This window comes from Mus musculus, chromosome 4, assembly GCF_000001635.26.
Source record: "Mus musculus strain C57BL/6J chromosome 4, GRCm38.p6 C57BL/6J".
Classification (NCBI taxonomy): domain Eukaryota; kingdom Metazoa; phylum Chordata; class Mammalia; order Rodentia; family Muridae; genus Mus; species Mus musculus.
Genome location: NC_000070.6, coordinates 86,600,267 through 86,616,923, shown reverse-complemented (window position 1 = coordinate 86,616,923; position 16,657 = coordinate 86,600,267). Strand labels below are relative to the sequence as shown.

At 40.2% G+C, this 16,657-nt stretch overlaps 1 protein-coding gene across 5 annotated transcripts in view; it reads left to right on the top strand.

Moving 5' to 3' along the window:
* Positions 1-4,848: 4,848 nt before the first annotated feature.
* Haus6 (HAUS augmin-like complex, subunit 6) overlaps positions 4,849-16,657 on the top strand; it is a 33,221-nt gene continuing 21,412 nt past the window's right edge. Inside the window, exons 1-7 of one of the 5 annotated variants that reach the window (XR_390320.2) lie at positions 4,849-5,238; positions 8,934-9,029; positions 11,211-11,287; positions 12,635-12,767; positions 13,961-14,105; positions 15,636-15,701; positions 16,125-16,173. Coding sequence is in view for 4 of the 5 variants with exons in the window: in XM_006537875.3 (XP_006537938.1) it covers positions 5,111-5,238; positions 8,934-9,029; positions 11,209-11,287; positions 12,635-12,767; positions 13,961-14,105; positions 15,636-15,701; positions 16,125-16,173 (696 nt within the window). In the remaining variant the exon portion in view is untranslated. Of the gene's footprint in view, positions 5,239-8,933; positions 9,030-11,208; positions 11,288-12,634; positions 12,768-13,960; positions 14,106-15,635; positions 15,702-16,124; positions 16,174-16,657 lie in introns of those variants that run through there. The other 4 variants (XM_006537875.3, NM_173400.3, XM_011250010.3 and 1 more) reach the window with 4 other exon arrangements.

Here is a 16,657-nt window from a genome sequence, read left to right as displayed (position 1 = left end):
AATTGCTGAAATGCCTTTACAATAACGTTTGGCTGTAGGTCAGTGAGATGGCTTAACGGGTAAAGGGCTCCCTGCCAAACCTGGTGATCTGAATGTGACTCTTTAGAACCTACACGATAGAGTGACTCTCGCAAACTGTTCTCACACACACACGTAATAAAAATATAGAAATTGGGTAGCATAAAAGTGGACCAGAGAGCCTTTTTAAAAACTGAACATTGCAGCCTGGCGTGGCGGTGCACGCCTTTAATCCCAGCACTCGGGAGGCAGAGGCAGGCGGATTTCTGAGTTTGAGGCCAGCCTAGTCTACAGAGTGAGTTCCAGGACAGCCAGGGCTACACAGAGAAACCCTGTCTCGAAAAACAAAAACAAAAACAAAAAACCTGAACATTGCTAATTTCTCTTTCTTAGGACATTCTTTTTTTTTTTTTTTTTTTTTTTGAGACAGGGTTTCCCTGTGTAGCCCTGGCTGTCCTGGAACTCACTACTTAGAACAGGCTGGCTTCGAATTCAGAGATTCTCCTGCCTCTGCCTCCTGAGTGCTGGGGTTAAAGCCATCACCACCACATCTAGAGGAAATGCTCAAGTGTGTGACTCCATGGCCTTCTATGTCACTGTGCTCAGAGGATGTAATTTACAAAAAGGTTTTAAGATCAAGAGAAATTTAAAAATTAAGTAAAAAGTACTAGAGGTTCTTTACTTACTTTTCCTATCTTGAAATTTTTCCAGTTGGGCCTGGTGTTGCATATCTTTAATCCTAGAACTCTGAAGGTTTTGAGAGGTAGGAGGCAGGAGGATCAGAGTCCAAGGCCAGCCTCTACTACATAGTGAATTTGAGACCATGCTATTTTACAGGAGTCTCTGTCTCAAGAAAGATAACACCATCAACAAAGTTTCTTTTGCACACGAAATTGTCTCTTTTTGGAAGTGCATTGTTTAGGTTTAAGGGCAGCAAAAGAGTGCTAATGTATTTAAACTCAAGGCCACAGTCTTGCTAGTCTTAAGTAACTGTAGTTTGTGGTTTAAATATTCTCATTTAAGCCAGGTACATTCGGGAGGCAGAGGCAGGCACATCTTTGGGAGTTCAAGGCCAGGCTGGTTTCCGTAGTGAGTTCTACATAGGCTAGGAATACATAATGAAACGGTATCTCCACACACCCAAACCTTCTCATTGAGCTGTGTTCATGAAAACAAGCACTTCCTTTGCAGGCAATTTGGGTTCTAGCAGTTGCCTTGATACTTGTTGACTCAGTCATCAGGAAACACAAAACTAGATCCTAAAGTGTATGGTTCTTTCCCCTTCCCAGGTCCTCTTAAAATTAAAAAAACAAAAACAAAAACAAAAACAAAAACAAAAACAAAAAAACCTTCTTAACTTGCCTCAGTGCTGGATTTACTATAAAGATTAAGACACTGAATATAGCAGGACTTTCTCTGGACTTCCAGTGGATGGAATAAGGAAATGGAGACTTGCTGTTTTTAAAAGCCTAGGTACTATAGCTGGGCAGTTTCTCAGCTATTATACTCCACCAAATCCTGGCCTCTGTCCCTCCATATGGCCCTTTTCCTGTCTTTCTCCTTCAATCCCATGTCATGCTGGTGAATCCCCACATCTGGTTCTTCTCCCAGAAACTCTCTCTCTGCTAAGAAGTTCTGCCTTTCCTCTCCTGGCAGCTATTGACTTTCATATTTTTATTAAATCAACTAGTAAGTGAGGAAGGTATTACAAAATATTGGGGTAGGTGATAATTTGTAAGAATAACAAAACCAAAATGTGGACAGTACTCAGCTATCTGCTGGTACAGCATTCAATATTTGAATATACAAAGACAACCTTCACACAATGCACGAAAAGATTATATCAACAACTGAATTTGTGAGGTTAGTGGCACAAAACATTGCTGGTCACAAAACAGTATCAAGTATTAAGTAGCTAAATATATTCTATAAACTAAAATATAAATACATATTTTAGTAACTATGAATGTCCTTTTTGCCCAGGTCATGGTCACAAAGTATGATTTCTCACTAAAGCAGGGGTTCTGGAAGAAATGGCTGATTTCAGGTCTGCACAGGAACTGCCCAAAATGAGCCTTCAATTTCTTGGAAATTTGAGTAAGTCCTCATTGTCCAAATAAAGGATAATTTGAATATTTATATGGATAACAAATCCAGCAAATTGAATCCTGTACATCTGTGTAGTTCCACAAATTCATGTGTGAATATATGAGATGTGGAGGGGTTGGGCTTCAAGGTTAGGAGGTTGAGATTATGGAAGTGTTAGAGCAAAATTGACAACATAAAGGGTTTTATACCATGAGCAGAATGGAAGACAGACTTAAACAAGGTCAGTTAACTGAGAGGCTGGGATATTTAAAAAGTCACCTATGTGGATAATAATCAAACACCAAAACTTCCTGTGAGCAATGTCAGATCTTAGAATGAACTCTGGTGCTTTGGAAAGCTTACAGATGGCCTCCTTGCAAACTACAGGAACTTAATTTTACAGGAACTGGTGCTTTTAGTAAGTCAGGAGGCAATAACTGCTTGATATGGTAATGTGAAATATGATAGTTCCCTACCTCGAAGGACTTGTTATACAAGGGATGTTCGAGAAAGAATAGCCAGAAGTTCAGGGTGCTGGAAGGGGAAGCTGTATACTTAGGTGAAGGGAGCCTCCTAGCCTGGAGAGTGTAGTGGTGGAGTCATAGAGTAGGACTCTGGTGATGGCTTTAAAGTCTGAGGTCTTGGGGCTTTCTAGCTCTCTAACTGTACTGAAATGCTGATGATAACTTCTAAAACGTCCTTCTGAGGGTAAAAGACTGCTGGTTTAGGTGATTAATAACTGTAGCCTAACAGCAGAGGATTAAACAATGTGCCTTTGTTCCATCTCGGCAGGAACTGCTGGGCTCTAACTTTCAGCCTGCTAGTCAGAAGTCACAGGAAGAAAAAGGGACACTTAGAAAAGTTATTATAGCATTTATTACTAAGTTGTAAAAAGTTTCCTATGGAAGCCATCTAAGGGGAAAAGCGAAAAGATCCTAAGTGGGAAAAGGAAAAGGGAAAAATTCTTCTAAGGGGGGAAAGGCAAAAAATTCTAGTCTAAGTGGGGAAAGGCTTTAAAAAATTCTTCTTTCTCATTTGTCTTCAGTACCTATACATCTTTCAGAATACATGATCACAAAGTTCACACAAAAAATCAAATCATAAATTGAAATAGAAGTTTACAATAGAGAATGTCTACATTCGTATCCATTAGGAATAATTTTCTGGCTAAACATCCATCACCTGTCTCAGCTCCACAGGTTCACTGAAGGTTTAAAACCATAACTAAGTTATTAGTGAAGTTTTGTATAGATAAACCCAGTCAATATTTTATCTTCTGTCCTAGCACCTATAATAAATCATTAGTTCCCTTTATATGACTTTTGGTTAATTGTTTTATCACCTCTTGGAATGTGCTCTGAATAGGAGAAAATCTGGTTACCATCTAAGAACTGGTAACATGTGGAAAATTGGCCGAGTTCTCATTGCAGTTTTGACTATCAAAAACGACTTAATAGGAGTCCCAGTAAAAATGAGCTTAATAATCACAGATAAAATTTTAGGAATTCTTATAGGATCATCATGATGACTTAAGTCATCTATTTGTCTATATGGCATCACTACAAGACAATACATCTTCATGGATCTGCAGAGATCTGCTCCAAAGGGGTGTGCTACTACTTAGTGATTGTTATATATTTTTAATAATAACAGGAAAAGCAATATTAATAGCAGGAATCTTCCCTAAAATGAATTCCTTACAGCCTTGCTTAATAAGGGTGCACCTGTCGCAGGTCATCTAATAATCCGAAGTAGACCACTTCAGGATGATGCTTGTCCCATTATGACTCCTGACACTCAGCAGAGAGACAGACTTTGTTGTAGTTGTTATTCGAGATAGGGTTTCTCTGAATAGCTCTGGCTGTCCTGGAACTCACTCTGTAGACCAGGCTGGCCTGCAACTCAGAAATCCGCCTGTCTTCTCCTCCCAAGTGCTGCCCGGTGAGAGACAGATTTCTAGTACAGCAAGTTGAAGTATGGCTGGTGGTGCCTCCCACAAAGATGGAGAGCATTCCAGAATTAGGAATTCAGGGTCATCTTCCTTTGGGAAGGGAGTTCAAGGCCAGAGGAGGCTAAAAGAAATCTCGACTTGCAACCTCCACGACCAAAGAAACATTTGATAATAAAAATTTTGCCAAGCACTCTAGATGAGGTGATCAATGAACAACTCCATCGGCCCCTGTGACTCTTGCCCATTAATTCATATAGTAGGAAGGCAGGTACAGTCTTCGACGCCAGACTGCGCTACATAAAGTTAGAGCTACATAGCAAGATCCTGCCTTTTTGGTTTTGCTTTGTTTTATTTCGAGACAGGGTTTCTTTGTGTAGCTCTGGCTGTCCCGGAAATCAGTAGTGTTCTCGAACTAACAAAGTTCTTCTCCTCTGAGTACTGGGATTAAAGGAGTACACCGCTGCCTCCACCGGACAAGACCCTGTCTTAAAATAAAGGAAAAGATGATTTGTTTAGGGCCATACACCTGCATCACTCACTATAAGGAGCTACAATGTAGCTTTTACTGAACAGCAATCACAACCCGAGCAACAGAAACCTAAAACGCAAAGAATCCGGAACTAAGGCCGGGAGGGCTCTAGAAAACACCCGGTTTCCGGACCTTGGGGCAATTGGCTGGTCACGCAATGCTTTGTGGGTCTTATAGTTTCTCTCAGGGACTTCATGTGCCCGGAGACAGGGATGCATTGCATGGTGGGAGATTGAGTCCTCTTAGGAAGACCAGTCCCGGAAGTCGGGACTGCGCCTGCGCCTGCGCAGTGTAGTCTTCCGCAAGCGCGGGAGTCTTGGTTTGCGTGGAGCGCTGCAGTCACTGTCTGTTTTTCTGGGCGCGTTCGGCCTTTTGTGGTGGGATGGCTCTCGGAGAGGAGGCAGCGGGCGGCCGCCGCAGAGGGGTTGTCGTCACCCCGGGATGCCTGTAGGAGGGGTCCAAGGGTCCTCACGGCTTCGGTGCCTTCGTTTTCCTCCGTCACAGTCGCCCTGCCCGTGGAAAGCATGAGCTCGGCCCGGGACTCCGCTTTCGAGAAGCAGCATCTCTGGATGTACCTGCAGGCGCTGGGCTTGGATCCGAGCTCCAGCATCACGTTCGGCGGGAAGATGGTGCCGCACGCGCACCTTGGAGAGTAAGGAGATCTGGGGCGGTGGCGCGGTCCTTGGCGTCCAGTCACTGGCGGCAGAACCCTGTGGTGGGGGACTGGTCGTCACCAGTGTAAGGGATGCGGGTGCGGGACGCTTTAGAGGCGTGCTCTGCAGTTGAGGCACAACGGCGGGCCCGCTTAACCCTGCCTTCGTGGTCTGTAGTTGGTGGGAGGCGTCGGGGAACTATATATGCAAACATCTTATAAGTAGTTAACTGTGGGTTTAAACTTTGAATCCGAACTAAAACATGTTACAGCTAGCAAAAACATAATAATGTGTGGGAATGAAAATCAAAAGCCGATACCCTTTCCTTTGCCACTTCAGTTATGGTTGCGATCACAAAAAGAAATACTTTGTTTATATTTGTATACTTTAGACACGAGCTTCCGGTTTCAGGCCCCCTTTCCTCCTTATAATTTAATGGAAAGAATGATTCTATTATTACTATATCACCATCATCACCATTATTACTATTTTTTTTTTTCGAGACAGGGTTTCTCTGTATAGCCCTGGCTGTCCTGGAACTCACTTTGTAGACCAGGCTGGCCTTGAACTCAGAAATCCGTCTGCCTCTGCCTCCCAAGTGCTGGGATTAAAGGCGTGCGCCACCACCGCCCGGCTACTATTATTTTTATTTTGAGACAAAACCCCCCTCTCTGTAGTAATGGGAGGTGTGCTGGGATTTTAATTCCATCGCCTTGCTCCTCCAGATTGCTGTTTTGCTTGCTTGTATGTCTTGTGTGAGGTTGTCAGATCTTCTGGGACTGGAGTTACAGTTTAGATCTGCCATGTGGATTCTGGGAATTGAACCCGTGTCTTTTTGGAGGCGCAGACACTGTTAGTAACCTGAGACATCTCTCCAGTCTCAATGAATTTTGTCTTTTGTTTGATTTTTGTTTTTGTTTGTTTGTTTATTTTTCAAGACAAGGCTTCTGGACCTCTTTTTGTGGACAGGCTAGCCTTGAACTCAGATACCAGCCTGCCCTTGCCTCTTATGTGCTGGGGATTAAAACGTCCCACCAACCATCCCTAGTTAAATTAACTTTGTTTTGTTTTTTGATGCTTTAGACATTTTTATGCAACCTCAGTTAAGTAGGTATATGATAGTATGCAATCATTCACTTGTAGTAGGTTATACATGTTATTTTAAAGCAATTCCATGGCATACATGTAATTTTACTATTAGGGACGAAAGTAAATTTGCATACTAAAGGATGCTCCCCCATTTTTTTCCTTTGAGATGGATGATTATATACCATGGCCTCCAGCTCTGTTTGCCTCTCTTGCTTAAGTGTTGATATCATGTTAACTTTTGGTTGATGCATTTTCAGAAACTTTTGCTGCTGTTACATTTCAGCCCTCACATAACTATGCTACCAGAATAGGGTGATGAAGTTTCCAGAAACAGGGCTGGCTGGGCATGACGGTGCATGCCTTTAATCCCAGCACTCGGGAGGCAGAGGCAGGTGGATTTCTGAGTTCAAGGCTAGCCTGGTCTACAGAGTGAGTTCCAGGACAGCCAGGGCTACAGAGAAACTCTGTCTCGAAAAGAAAAGGAAAGAAAAGAAAAGAAAAGAAAAGAAAAGAAAAGAAAAGAAAAAAGAAACCGGGCTGGAGACAGTTTCTGTTATGTTCCTCATGTTCCTCACCAAGGACAAGAATAATCTGGGGATAGATCCGTCATCTGTTGCCCCCATCTATTTAATTGTTATCTTTTTGTTTTTCTTCAATTTTTGTTTTTTTTTTTTTTTTTCCAAGACAGGGTCTCACTATTTAGCTCTCTGGCTGTCCTGGAATGCATTATGTAGACTGGGTTGGCTTCAGACTCATGAGAGATCCATTTGCCTCTGTTTCCTAGGTACTGGGACTAAAGGCATGAGACTCTGCTCCCAGCTGGTCTTGTGCTTGTGATAATCCTCTTGCCTTGGCTTCTGGAGTGCTGGGATTGATTGCAGGAGTGTGCCATTGTGCCTGCATGTATTTTGTCAGTATAATTTCAGTTCTAATGGTTGTGTTAATGCACCTAGGTATCTTATTTTTAATCTCTCTCTCTCTCTCTCTCTCTCTTTCTTTCCTTCCTTTTTTCTTTCTTCCTTTCTTCCTTTCTTTCTCTTCCTCCTCCTTTTTCCTCCTCATCTTCCCCTTCCTCCTCCTCTTCCTTCTTTTTCCTCTTCCTCCTTCTTTTTCTTCCTTTTTTTTTTTTTCTTTTTTGGAGAAAAAGGTTTTAATATCTCAGGCTGGTCTCAAACTCCAGATATGACCTTAATCTCCTAATCCTTCTGCCTCCACCTCCAAGTGTCAGGTGTGGTAGAAGTATGTACCACCATTCCCAGTTATTCATCTGTTTCTTAGTTTTTGTTTCATTTATTGTCTGTGAGTGTGCAAGTGCGAGCCACAGCAAGTGTGTGCAGGTCAAAGGACAATGTGTAGTTAGACGATTTATTTACTTGAGTTTGGGAATAGAATTCAGATCTTCAGGCTTGCATTTCTGGGAGGCAAGTTCCTTTCCTTAGGTGTCTCATCTATTCTTGATTTCTCTCAATATTTGTGTGGAGTCAAGTCTTTCCTGCCACCATGTGGGTGTCCCAGGGATGGAACTCAGGTAGTAAGGCTTAGTGGCAAGCACCTTTACCTGCTGAGCCACCTAGAACAGACTTCTAACCAAAGCACTACATATGCTAATAGTAGTAACTACTAGACAATTACCAAATCAAACTTAACTATAACTTTGAGGGTGAATATCATATCATGTTTACTTAAAAACAACAAATTCTGTTCACATCTGTGGCAGACTTTTTGTTTGTAATTCTATGAGTTTATAGTTTATATGGGCATATGTTAACTTCTGTTCTTATAAATTGTTTCAGTCCAAGGAATTTGTCTTAAAGACTGCATTTTGAAAGTCTCGTTAGTTTTGTTAGGGAGTGGACTAGAGGGGAAGGAGACCTGCATAGCTATCCACACCACCGTAAATTAGCAGTGGGAAGGAAAGGGGAGTTGGAGGTGGTATATGTGTTCATTCAACACTTGTTGAATATACACCTGACCTGGGATATTTTGGGGAGGAGGCAGTTTTTCTAGCTTCTAGATTGAAGCTTTGTATGTATAGCTGAGGACAATCAAATTATTAAAATATATCTTAAGAAAATAGTATAGTACTTAAAGAAGAATTTGCTGTCTGTAAAAGGTCTAAAATGTTACCCAATATATATCAAGTTCTCCAAAAATGTTAGCTTTTGTTACTACTACTATGTAAATGCCATCAGAGGGTGTATTCTCTGCAAGTTAATTAGCTTTCCGTCCCTCTCTGTTTAATGTTCATAGCAATAAAGCAAAGGCTAGTTTTTTATTTGGATCTCTGTTTTCACAAACAAAAACAAAAGCTTGTATGCTTGTCTTCCCCCCCCCCCTTCATTATTTACTCACTTTACATCTCTATTGCCGTTCCCTCCCTCACTAACAAGTCCCTCCCCGCTTGTATGCTTTTCAGTTGTGTATAAAATGTACCTAAATGAGAAAAAATAATTTGCCTTGACCTCTTGAGAATGAAAAATACCAGTGTGAGTGAACTCGTTGGTAGTTATGATACTGTAGGGCTTTAGTGCAATATCTAGGCAGTTTTTGAGGCTGAATAGCTTTATTAATCATTTTTCTTTGCTTTTTCACTTTAAACCACTAGGAATATGTTTGACAAACTGAACCGTGATGCCTTTCATATAGTTTCTTATTTTTTGTTTAAAACATTGGATGAGGCTCTTGCCAAAGAAGTTTTCAGGTAAGAAAAAATTATTTCATTTTCTTCTTTTAGTCATTCTCAGATTTGAAATTGACTCTTATTCCCCCCCGACCCCCACCCCTAAGACAGGGTTTCTCTGTGTAGCACAGGCTGTTTGTCCTGGAAGTCACTCTGTAGACTAGGCTGGCTTTGAACTCAGAGATCCACATGCCCCTGCCTCTGAGTGCTGGCATCAAAGGTGCATACCACAGCCGGCTGGCCATTAACTTGTTTAGAGTGGGTGTACCCTTAGAAATTGGAGTGCTTAAGCTTTATATAGCTGGGTGAGGGTTTGGGTGCTTATTTTAAAAAATTGTATATTTCATAAATAACGTAGATTTTGTTCTTTAAAATTGATCTGCTATTCTTTATGGTCTTCTTCTGATGTGAGGATTGAGACAGGGTTTTACTATGTCTGGCTAGCGTGGAGCTCAGTATGTATAATACATACACCAGACTGGTCTCTGCCTGTAGTGCTGGGATTATAGATTCATGGTCTTAAATAGGTCTAAAAATTAATGGATTGATATATACTTATTTTTTTCCTCTATAAAGCTTTTTATTTTGGGAGCACTGGAGAGATAGATGGCTATGATTAAGATCACAGGCTGTTCTTCCAGAGGACCTGGGCTTTACAACCATCTGTATGTAACTGTAATCCTATCAAAAAGAGTAGCACTCCCTGGTGACTAACATTCAAATATGGGCCCGTGGGGGCATTGTTATTCAAAACACCAGAAGGGGTTTCAGATTTTCCTGATGTTTTTTCCTGATTAAAAGCATCATGGCATTCTGTGTTTTAGATAATGTGAAGACAGAAGCAAGCATCATTCCTAAACCCACTAAATCGAGAACTTAACTTTACATTCTAGCCTTTAGTCCTGTTTTCTGTAAATGTATTGTTTTTCTTCCTTGTCTACTAGGGATTGAATTTACCCTATGTATTTCTTTCTTTCTTTGTTTTTATGAATGAATGAATGAATTAATTAATTATATGTAAGTACAGTGTAGCTGTCTTCAGACACTCCAGAAGAGGGAGTCAGATTTCATTATGGATGGTTGTGAGCCACCATGTGGTTGCTGCAATTTGAACTCAGGACCCTTGGAAGAGCAGTCAATGCTCTTATCCGCTGAGCCACCTCTCCACTCCTACCCTCTGTATTCTAAAGTACAAACAAAGTGATTCTTTTTTGATAGATAGGGGCTCTCTATGTAGCCTGGTTGACCTGGAACTCTCAGAGATACTCCTGCCTCTTCCTCCTTACTTCAGGGATTAAAGGTATACACGCACCATCATATTGTTCTCAACACTTGACTCTTTAAATAAGTACACCTTAGTAAATAAGTGTCCAAAAAATTATTGAGGAAGTAATAGGGAAATTGTAAAGGTCCCCCCCCCCCCCTTTTTTTTCCCCATAGCTAGGGTCTCACTATTGTCCCTTGCTGGCCTGGTTGTCTATGTAGATTTTGAAATCATAGAGTCCCACATGCCTTTGCCTCCCCCCAGTGCTAGGATTAAAAGCTTGCACCAAGACTGCCTTATTTTTTGGCAAATCTATAATATATACTTATTTGTAATAGACTGAACTCCTGCTTATAAATGCTGACCTAAGGAAAAGGACTGTTTTCTCATAGGCTGATGTCTTTAGCTGAGTCTAGGAATATTAGTTTAATTTATTTTGCTTTAATGTTTCTACTGTGGGGAACAAATTTGATGTTTTTTTTTAAAATTGTGTTAAGTTTGTATTTTGAGAGGTGTTGTGGTTTAAATAGGAATGGCCCCCATGAATTCATGTGACAATGCTTGGCTATAGAGAATGTCACTATTATAGTAGGTAATGGCCTTATTGGAGGAGGTGTGGCCTTGTTAGAGGAGTGTGTCACTGTGAAGATGGAGCTTGAGGTGTTAAATGCTCAAGCTACAAGTGAAGCCACACACACACACACACACTGTCTTCTGCCTGTAGATGAAGATGTAGACCTTTCGGCTCCTCTAGCCCCCATGTCTGCCTGCACACTGCCATGATTCCCTCATGATAATGAACCTTGCAAACTGTAAGACAGCTCCAACTAAAAGTATTCCTTTATATGAGTTGCCTTGGTCATGGTGTTTCTTTATGCAATAAAATCCAAACTAAGACAGAAGTGTTCATTAGTCTGCTGTTACTATTTTTTCAAGAGATTGCTGGCCTCCATTTGACCAAAAACTTGACATGGAATTCCGGAAACATTGCTGTGAATGGTTAAAAGAGATTTCTGTAAGTATTTCCTTTGTAAAATAGAAGATGCAGTTTTGAAGAACTTCCAGGCATGCCTGTAATCCCAGGGGTTGAGAGGCAGAGAGAGGTAGAAGGCTCCATCCAGACTAAGGCTAACCTGGTCTTTGTAGTGTGTTCTAGGCTAGCCAGAGTGATAGTGAGGCTGTCTTATAAAAATAAACATAACACACAAAAATATTCCTTAAGGCTGAGTAGTAGGACAGTTGCCTAGACTGTGAGCCTTGTGTTCCACCACCCTAGTAAAACCAACTAACCAAAACAAGAACAGCTAACTACTAAACTATGTTAATTCTTTTCAAGAAATGAAATGTGTGAGTGTGTCTAGGCCCATGGTTGATTTTGGATGTCTAACTTGATTATACTTTTCTTTTGTTTTTTTGAGACAGGTTTCTCTGTGTAGCCCTGCCTGTCCTGCAATAGGCTCTGTAGACCAGGCTGGCCTTGGACTCAAGATTTGCCTGCCTTTGGCTCCCAAGTGCTTGGATTAAAGATGTGGGCTACCATGCCTGTCCAAAGCTGGTTTTCTTTCTGAACTTAGAGCCTGCCTGCTATTGCCTGTCTAACTAGCCAGGTTGCCACCAGAAAAAATTGTTTGTTTCCCAGAGTGCTGGGTTTATAAGTAGACACTATGCCTGTCTGGCCTCTCTTTGGATTCTGGGAATTTTAACTCATCCTCTTGCTTATGTGATAAGTACTTTAATGACTGAGCTATCTCCCCAGCCTGGGATTGATATATAGATCAGGCTGGTCTTGAACTCCCAGAGATCTTTCTGCCTGTCTCTGCCTCAGTGCTCAGTTTAAAAGCCTGTGCCACCATTCACAGCCCTTAATGACTTTATTTCTCTCCCTAGTGTTAGGATTATAACTAACACTCTAACCAGCTTTCTTAGGTTTGAAAAATGGTAGGAGTGGACTGGAGGTAGTAACTAGCTGAAACTTTGTTTTCTAACTATTTCCCATGCCTCTATGGAAATCTGATTTTTCCAAGCCACTGCTATGAAGGTCCTACAGTGAGGATCTGACATGTGGCTTCTACTGCAGGATTATCATATGATGGGCTGCAAAGCTGGTTCAGTGGTTTAGAGCACTGGCTACTCTTTGAGAGGACCGAGGTTTGATTCTTAGTACCCACATAACCATAGCAGCAGCTCACGTAAACTCCAGTTCTAGGAGATCTGATGCCTTCTGCTGGCCATAGCCATGAGTGTGTGCATCTGTCTGTACACAGGCATACGTACAAAGCACCTGCACAAATAATGAAAGTAAAAATAAGTGATTAAAACTGGGACAGGTACTGTTGATTGAATCATCTCATGTCTTTCCTAGGCTGAATGTGGGAGTAGTTTTCCTCAAGTTGTTGGCTCATTGCTTATGTCTCCTGGTGGCCCTAAGTTTATTCATCTGATGTATCATTTTGCAAGATATGTTGCAATCAAATATATTAAAACAAAATCTAACAGTAAGTTTACTTATACTTTATTTTTATTCTTAAATCGTTATTGTTCATAATTTTAAAATCAAGATCAAAATGAGGTAAGCCATTCATTTGCCTGAAAAAGCTTCTGGTTAATATTATACTCATCTACGACTGGAAACCTCACAAGGAGCCTGTTAATATTTGTGTTACTTTAGTATGTTCTGGTGCAGTTTGGAGTACATTTTTCATAGGAAGGTCAACTGAGTATTTTTATTTTAGCCTTTATTACTTCCCTCTGTTTTATTTTTACACTTCACAAAGAGAGAAGCTGCAAGCATGGTGGCACGTGCCTATAATCCCGGCACCTGGGGGCTGAGGTGGATGAATAAGGACTTTATCTCCTGAGCTGTCTCCCCAGCCTCCAGAGTGTAGCTCTAGCTGGCCTGGAGTTGGTATGTAGGTTCAGAAATGGTCATACAGACCTGTAACTTAAGCCCTAGAAGGCTGAGGCAGGCTGCTCAAGTTGAGAGCCAGCTTTATTGCATAGTGAGTTTAGGCCTCCTTCATGGGTCTCTTCATAGGAGACCATGTCTGATGTTGTGATGCATACTTTTAATTCTAACATTTGGGAGGCTGAGTCAGGAAGATTGCTAGTTTGAGGTCAGCCTGGGCTACAGTGTAAATTTCAGGCTAGCTTGGACTCATAGTGAAACTGTCTCAAACACTACTCAAACCAAACAAAAAAATGAAGAAAACTCATAAATGAAACTTTAGTCCTGGTTTTGCATCATTGGGTATCAGCTCACAGAACTTTCTTTTTAGAACTGCTTTTTATTATACCTAACAAATACCCTAATTTATTTACCCAGCATACAGCTGAGATTTCCAATGTTTAGAAGACATCTGAATTCAGCGAATTTTCTCCAACTAGTTAGACAGTGTGGAGGTTTCTGTGCAGCATGCTGGGATGTGGATAAGTAGTTCTAGGTGTGGGGTGGGGACTGAGGCTGAGAGAATATCCTATCCTTATTGTTGATCTGTGTTTATAATAAGATGTAGATAAAAACCTGACCTCAGATATGATTGTATGAATTCATTGTCATTCATCATCACTAACAAAGTGAAGAGTTGCTTGAAAAAAATGGCATACATTTTATTTGATTTTCATTTCTCCTGTATGTCTTATTGGAAAGACAAGCTCATGGTGACATTTTATGTGATCTTGCCTTCTGTAGATTCTCTACATTTTGCAGAAACATTTAATGTAAAGCCACAAGATATGCACAAGTGCCTTGCCAGAAGCCATGTAGCACGTAACAGATTTTTACAGATTTTGCAAAGAGAACATTATGTTATGCAAAAATACCAGGAAAATGTAAAGTAAGTAATATTTTAAAGTTAGAAAACTATTTCCTTTTTGAGTAAATATCACCAATATAAATACGTTCTAGAAATAATATATGCCTACTTTAAAATCTTGGCTATTAATACTGCATTTTAACTATCATTTTAAAAATTATTTTGATTTTATGTTTATGGGTGCTTTGCTTGAACATATGTCTGTACACCAGAGGAACCTGATGCTCACAGAGGCCAGAAGAGAGTGTTGATTCTTTTGGAAGTGGAGTTACAGACAGTTGTGAGCCACATGGGTGCTGGGAATTGAACCAGAGACCTTGAGGGGCAGCAAGTGCCTTCAGTGCTTAGTCATCTCTCTAGCCCTAGAATTATAGTTTTGGATTCTAATTGTCCTGATTGTAGTTTGAATTTTTTTGGTCTGGATATTCATTTTGTAACTTTTGTATTCAATATATATTTCATAGTTTTAGTAGATATTTCATACCTTCCAACAAATATTCCATATTTTAGTTATTTTATAGTGGACTACTGCATGTAGTGAGAATTTTGGAATTTTGGTTTCTTTAAAAAGAACAGAACTATTATAAGAATTTGTTTTCATTTTAATCCCAAGTGAAAATATGGGGTTACTTTGAACTGTCGGCAGTAGCTGACTATGATTTGCCTGGTCCTCTAGCAGAAGTGTGGTTTTGCCAGCTACAGATAGTTTCTGTGGTTTTGTGTGCCGTTTGGAATTACAGGTATATAGACCATAGGGCCCCTGAGATGGTGGGGTTGGTGATTGAGGGTCATTGTCATTGTCATTCTCTCTCCTTCTACTCTCTCATTCTTTATCTTCTCTCTAATGATAGGGGTTGAAACTGGAGGGATAAACGGTGGGAAAACAAGGACACAAAGTAGCAAAGCCAGCTTCAACTGTGTGTATGTGTGCATGAATGTATGTATGTATATATGTGTGTATATATATATGTACATGTGTATCTATCCGTCTGTCTGTCTATCTTTTTTCCTATTTTTGGTTAATTGAGAGGGTCTCACTGTGAAGTCCTGGCTGACCTGGGCCTTGCCATGTACATCAGCCTTGGACGTGTGTTCCTCTTGCTTCTACTTCCCAACTATTACAAGCATGTGGCATGATCCAGTTCATAGTACTTTATGTCTGTTTATCTACTCAACGTATCATTGATTTTTTTTCCTGTGTATACTGTTGTCACAACATGAACTGGGACAGACAAGACTGTCAAGAATTTGGTTGTATCTTTACTTTTACATGTAAAAATAAGCATGTATTGTGTGTGTGTGTGCGCTTCATACTGTGTCACTAGAAGTCAGGACAACTTTTGAAAGTTGTTTCTCATCTGCTGAATGGTCTGGGTATTGAACTCAGGTGGTCAGACTTGGAGGCAAGTGCTTTACCTCTCTGAAGAAGCATCTTGCTTCAAGTCCCTTGAATTTTTACTGTTAAAACAGTAAAGATGAGAAAATAAAAGAAACAAGTGGGGCATACCAGTTAGTTGTAATGGGAATGTTCTTTTCTGTTGTTTCTTACAGTCTGTCTGTTAAGCAAGTACGAAATGCAAGATCAGAGTGCATGAGTCTACAGAACCAAATTAAAAGGCAAGTGACTTTTAGAGCTGGAATAGACCTTACATAAAGTTTAAATTTTGAATTTTACAAGTGATGAGACTACTAAAAATAGAAATAGAATGATATGTCATTACTTGTTGATGCTAGGACTAGAGCATTTTTTCCCTAACTTTTAATAAAGTTCTAAAAATTATTATTGCACTGTTTGAGTTCTTTGTTTTTGAAACAGATCTCACTATGTTTGTAGCCCTGGCTATAAGAGATCTGCCTGCGTCTGCCTACTGAGCTTCAGATTAAAGGCTTGTACCACCACACTCAGTTGACAGCTGGAGATTTACTATTTTTTAACTGAAATGCCTTTTTGTAGTTTGTAGACAGATTGGTTTTTTTGGATGTAAAATTAACCATGTGAATTTTTTATAAGTAAACCAATCATTTAATTTTTTTTATTAGAATGGAGCCATATGATGAGAAGAGTAATACACAAGAGAAGATTCAAAAGGTGAGACTTTTTTTTTTAATAGCAGGGGACATGTTTATTGTGAACAGCTCTGTAGGGTATCAACGTAGCATTTTTCTAGATCAGTATATTTCAGAATCCTGATAATGTAATTCTAAGTGAGACACAGCAACAAAGAACATATATAATAACTTTAGTTCTGTTTAAAAATATAGATTACATATATACATAGCCACACATGGGAGATAACAAAATGTTAACCGTAGGGCATTGATGGAAAGTTTTGGTTTTTGTGTGTTTTTCTAAGTTCTCTGTAATGAATCTGTAGCATATGAGGGCAAAATGTTATGTAAAAAACATAGGAATCAGCAGGAAAGATGGCTCAGTGGTTAAGAGCATTGGCTGCTTTTCCGGAAGACCTGGGTTTGGTTCATAGCTTCTCACAATCATGTGTAGCTCCTGTCCCAGGAAACCTGATGTCCTCTTTTGGTCTTAGCTAGCAGTGGGTGAATCTGGTATATAGGCA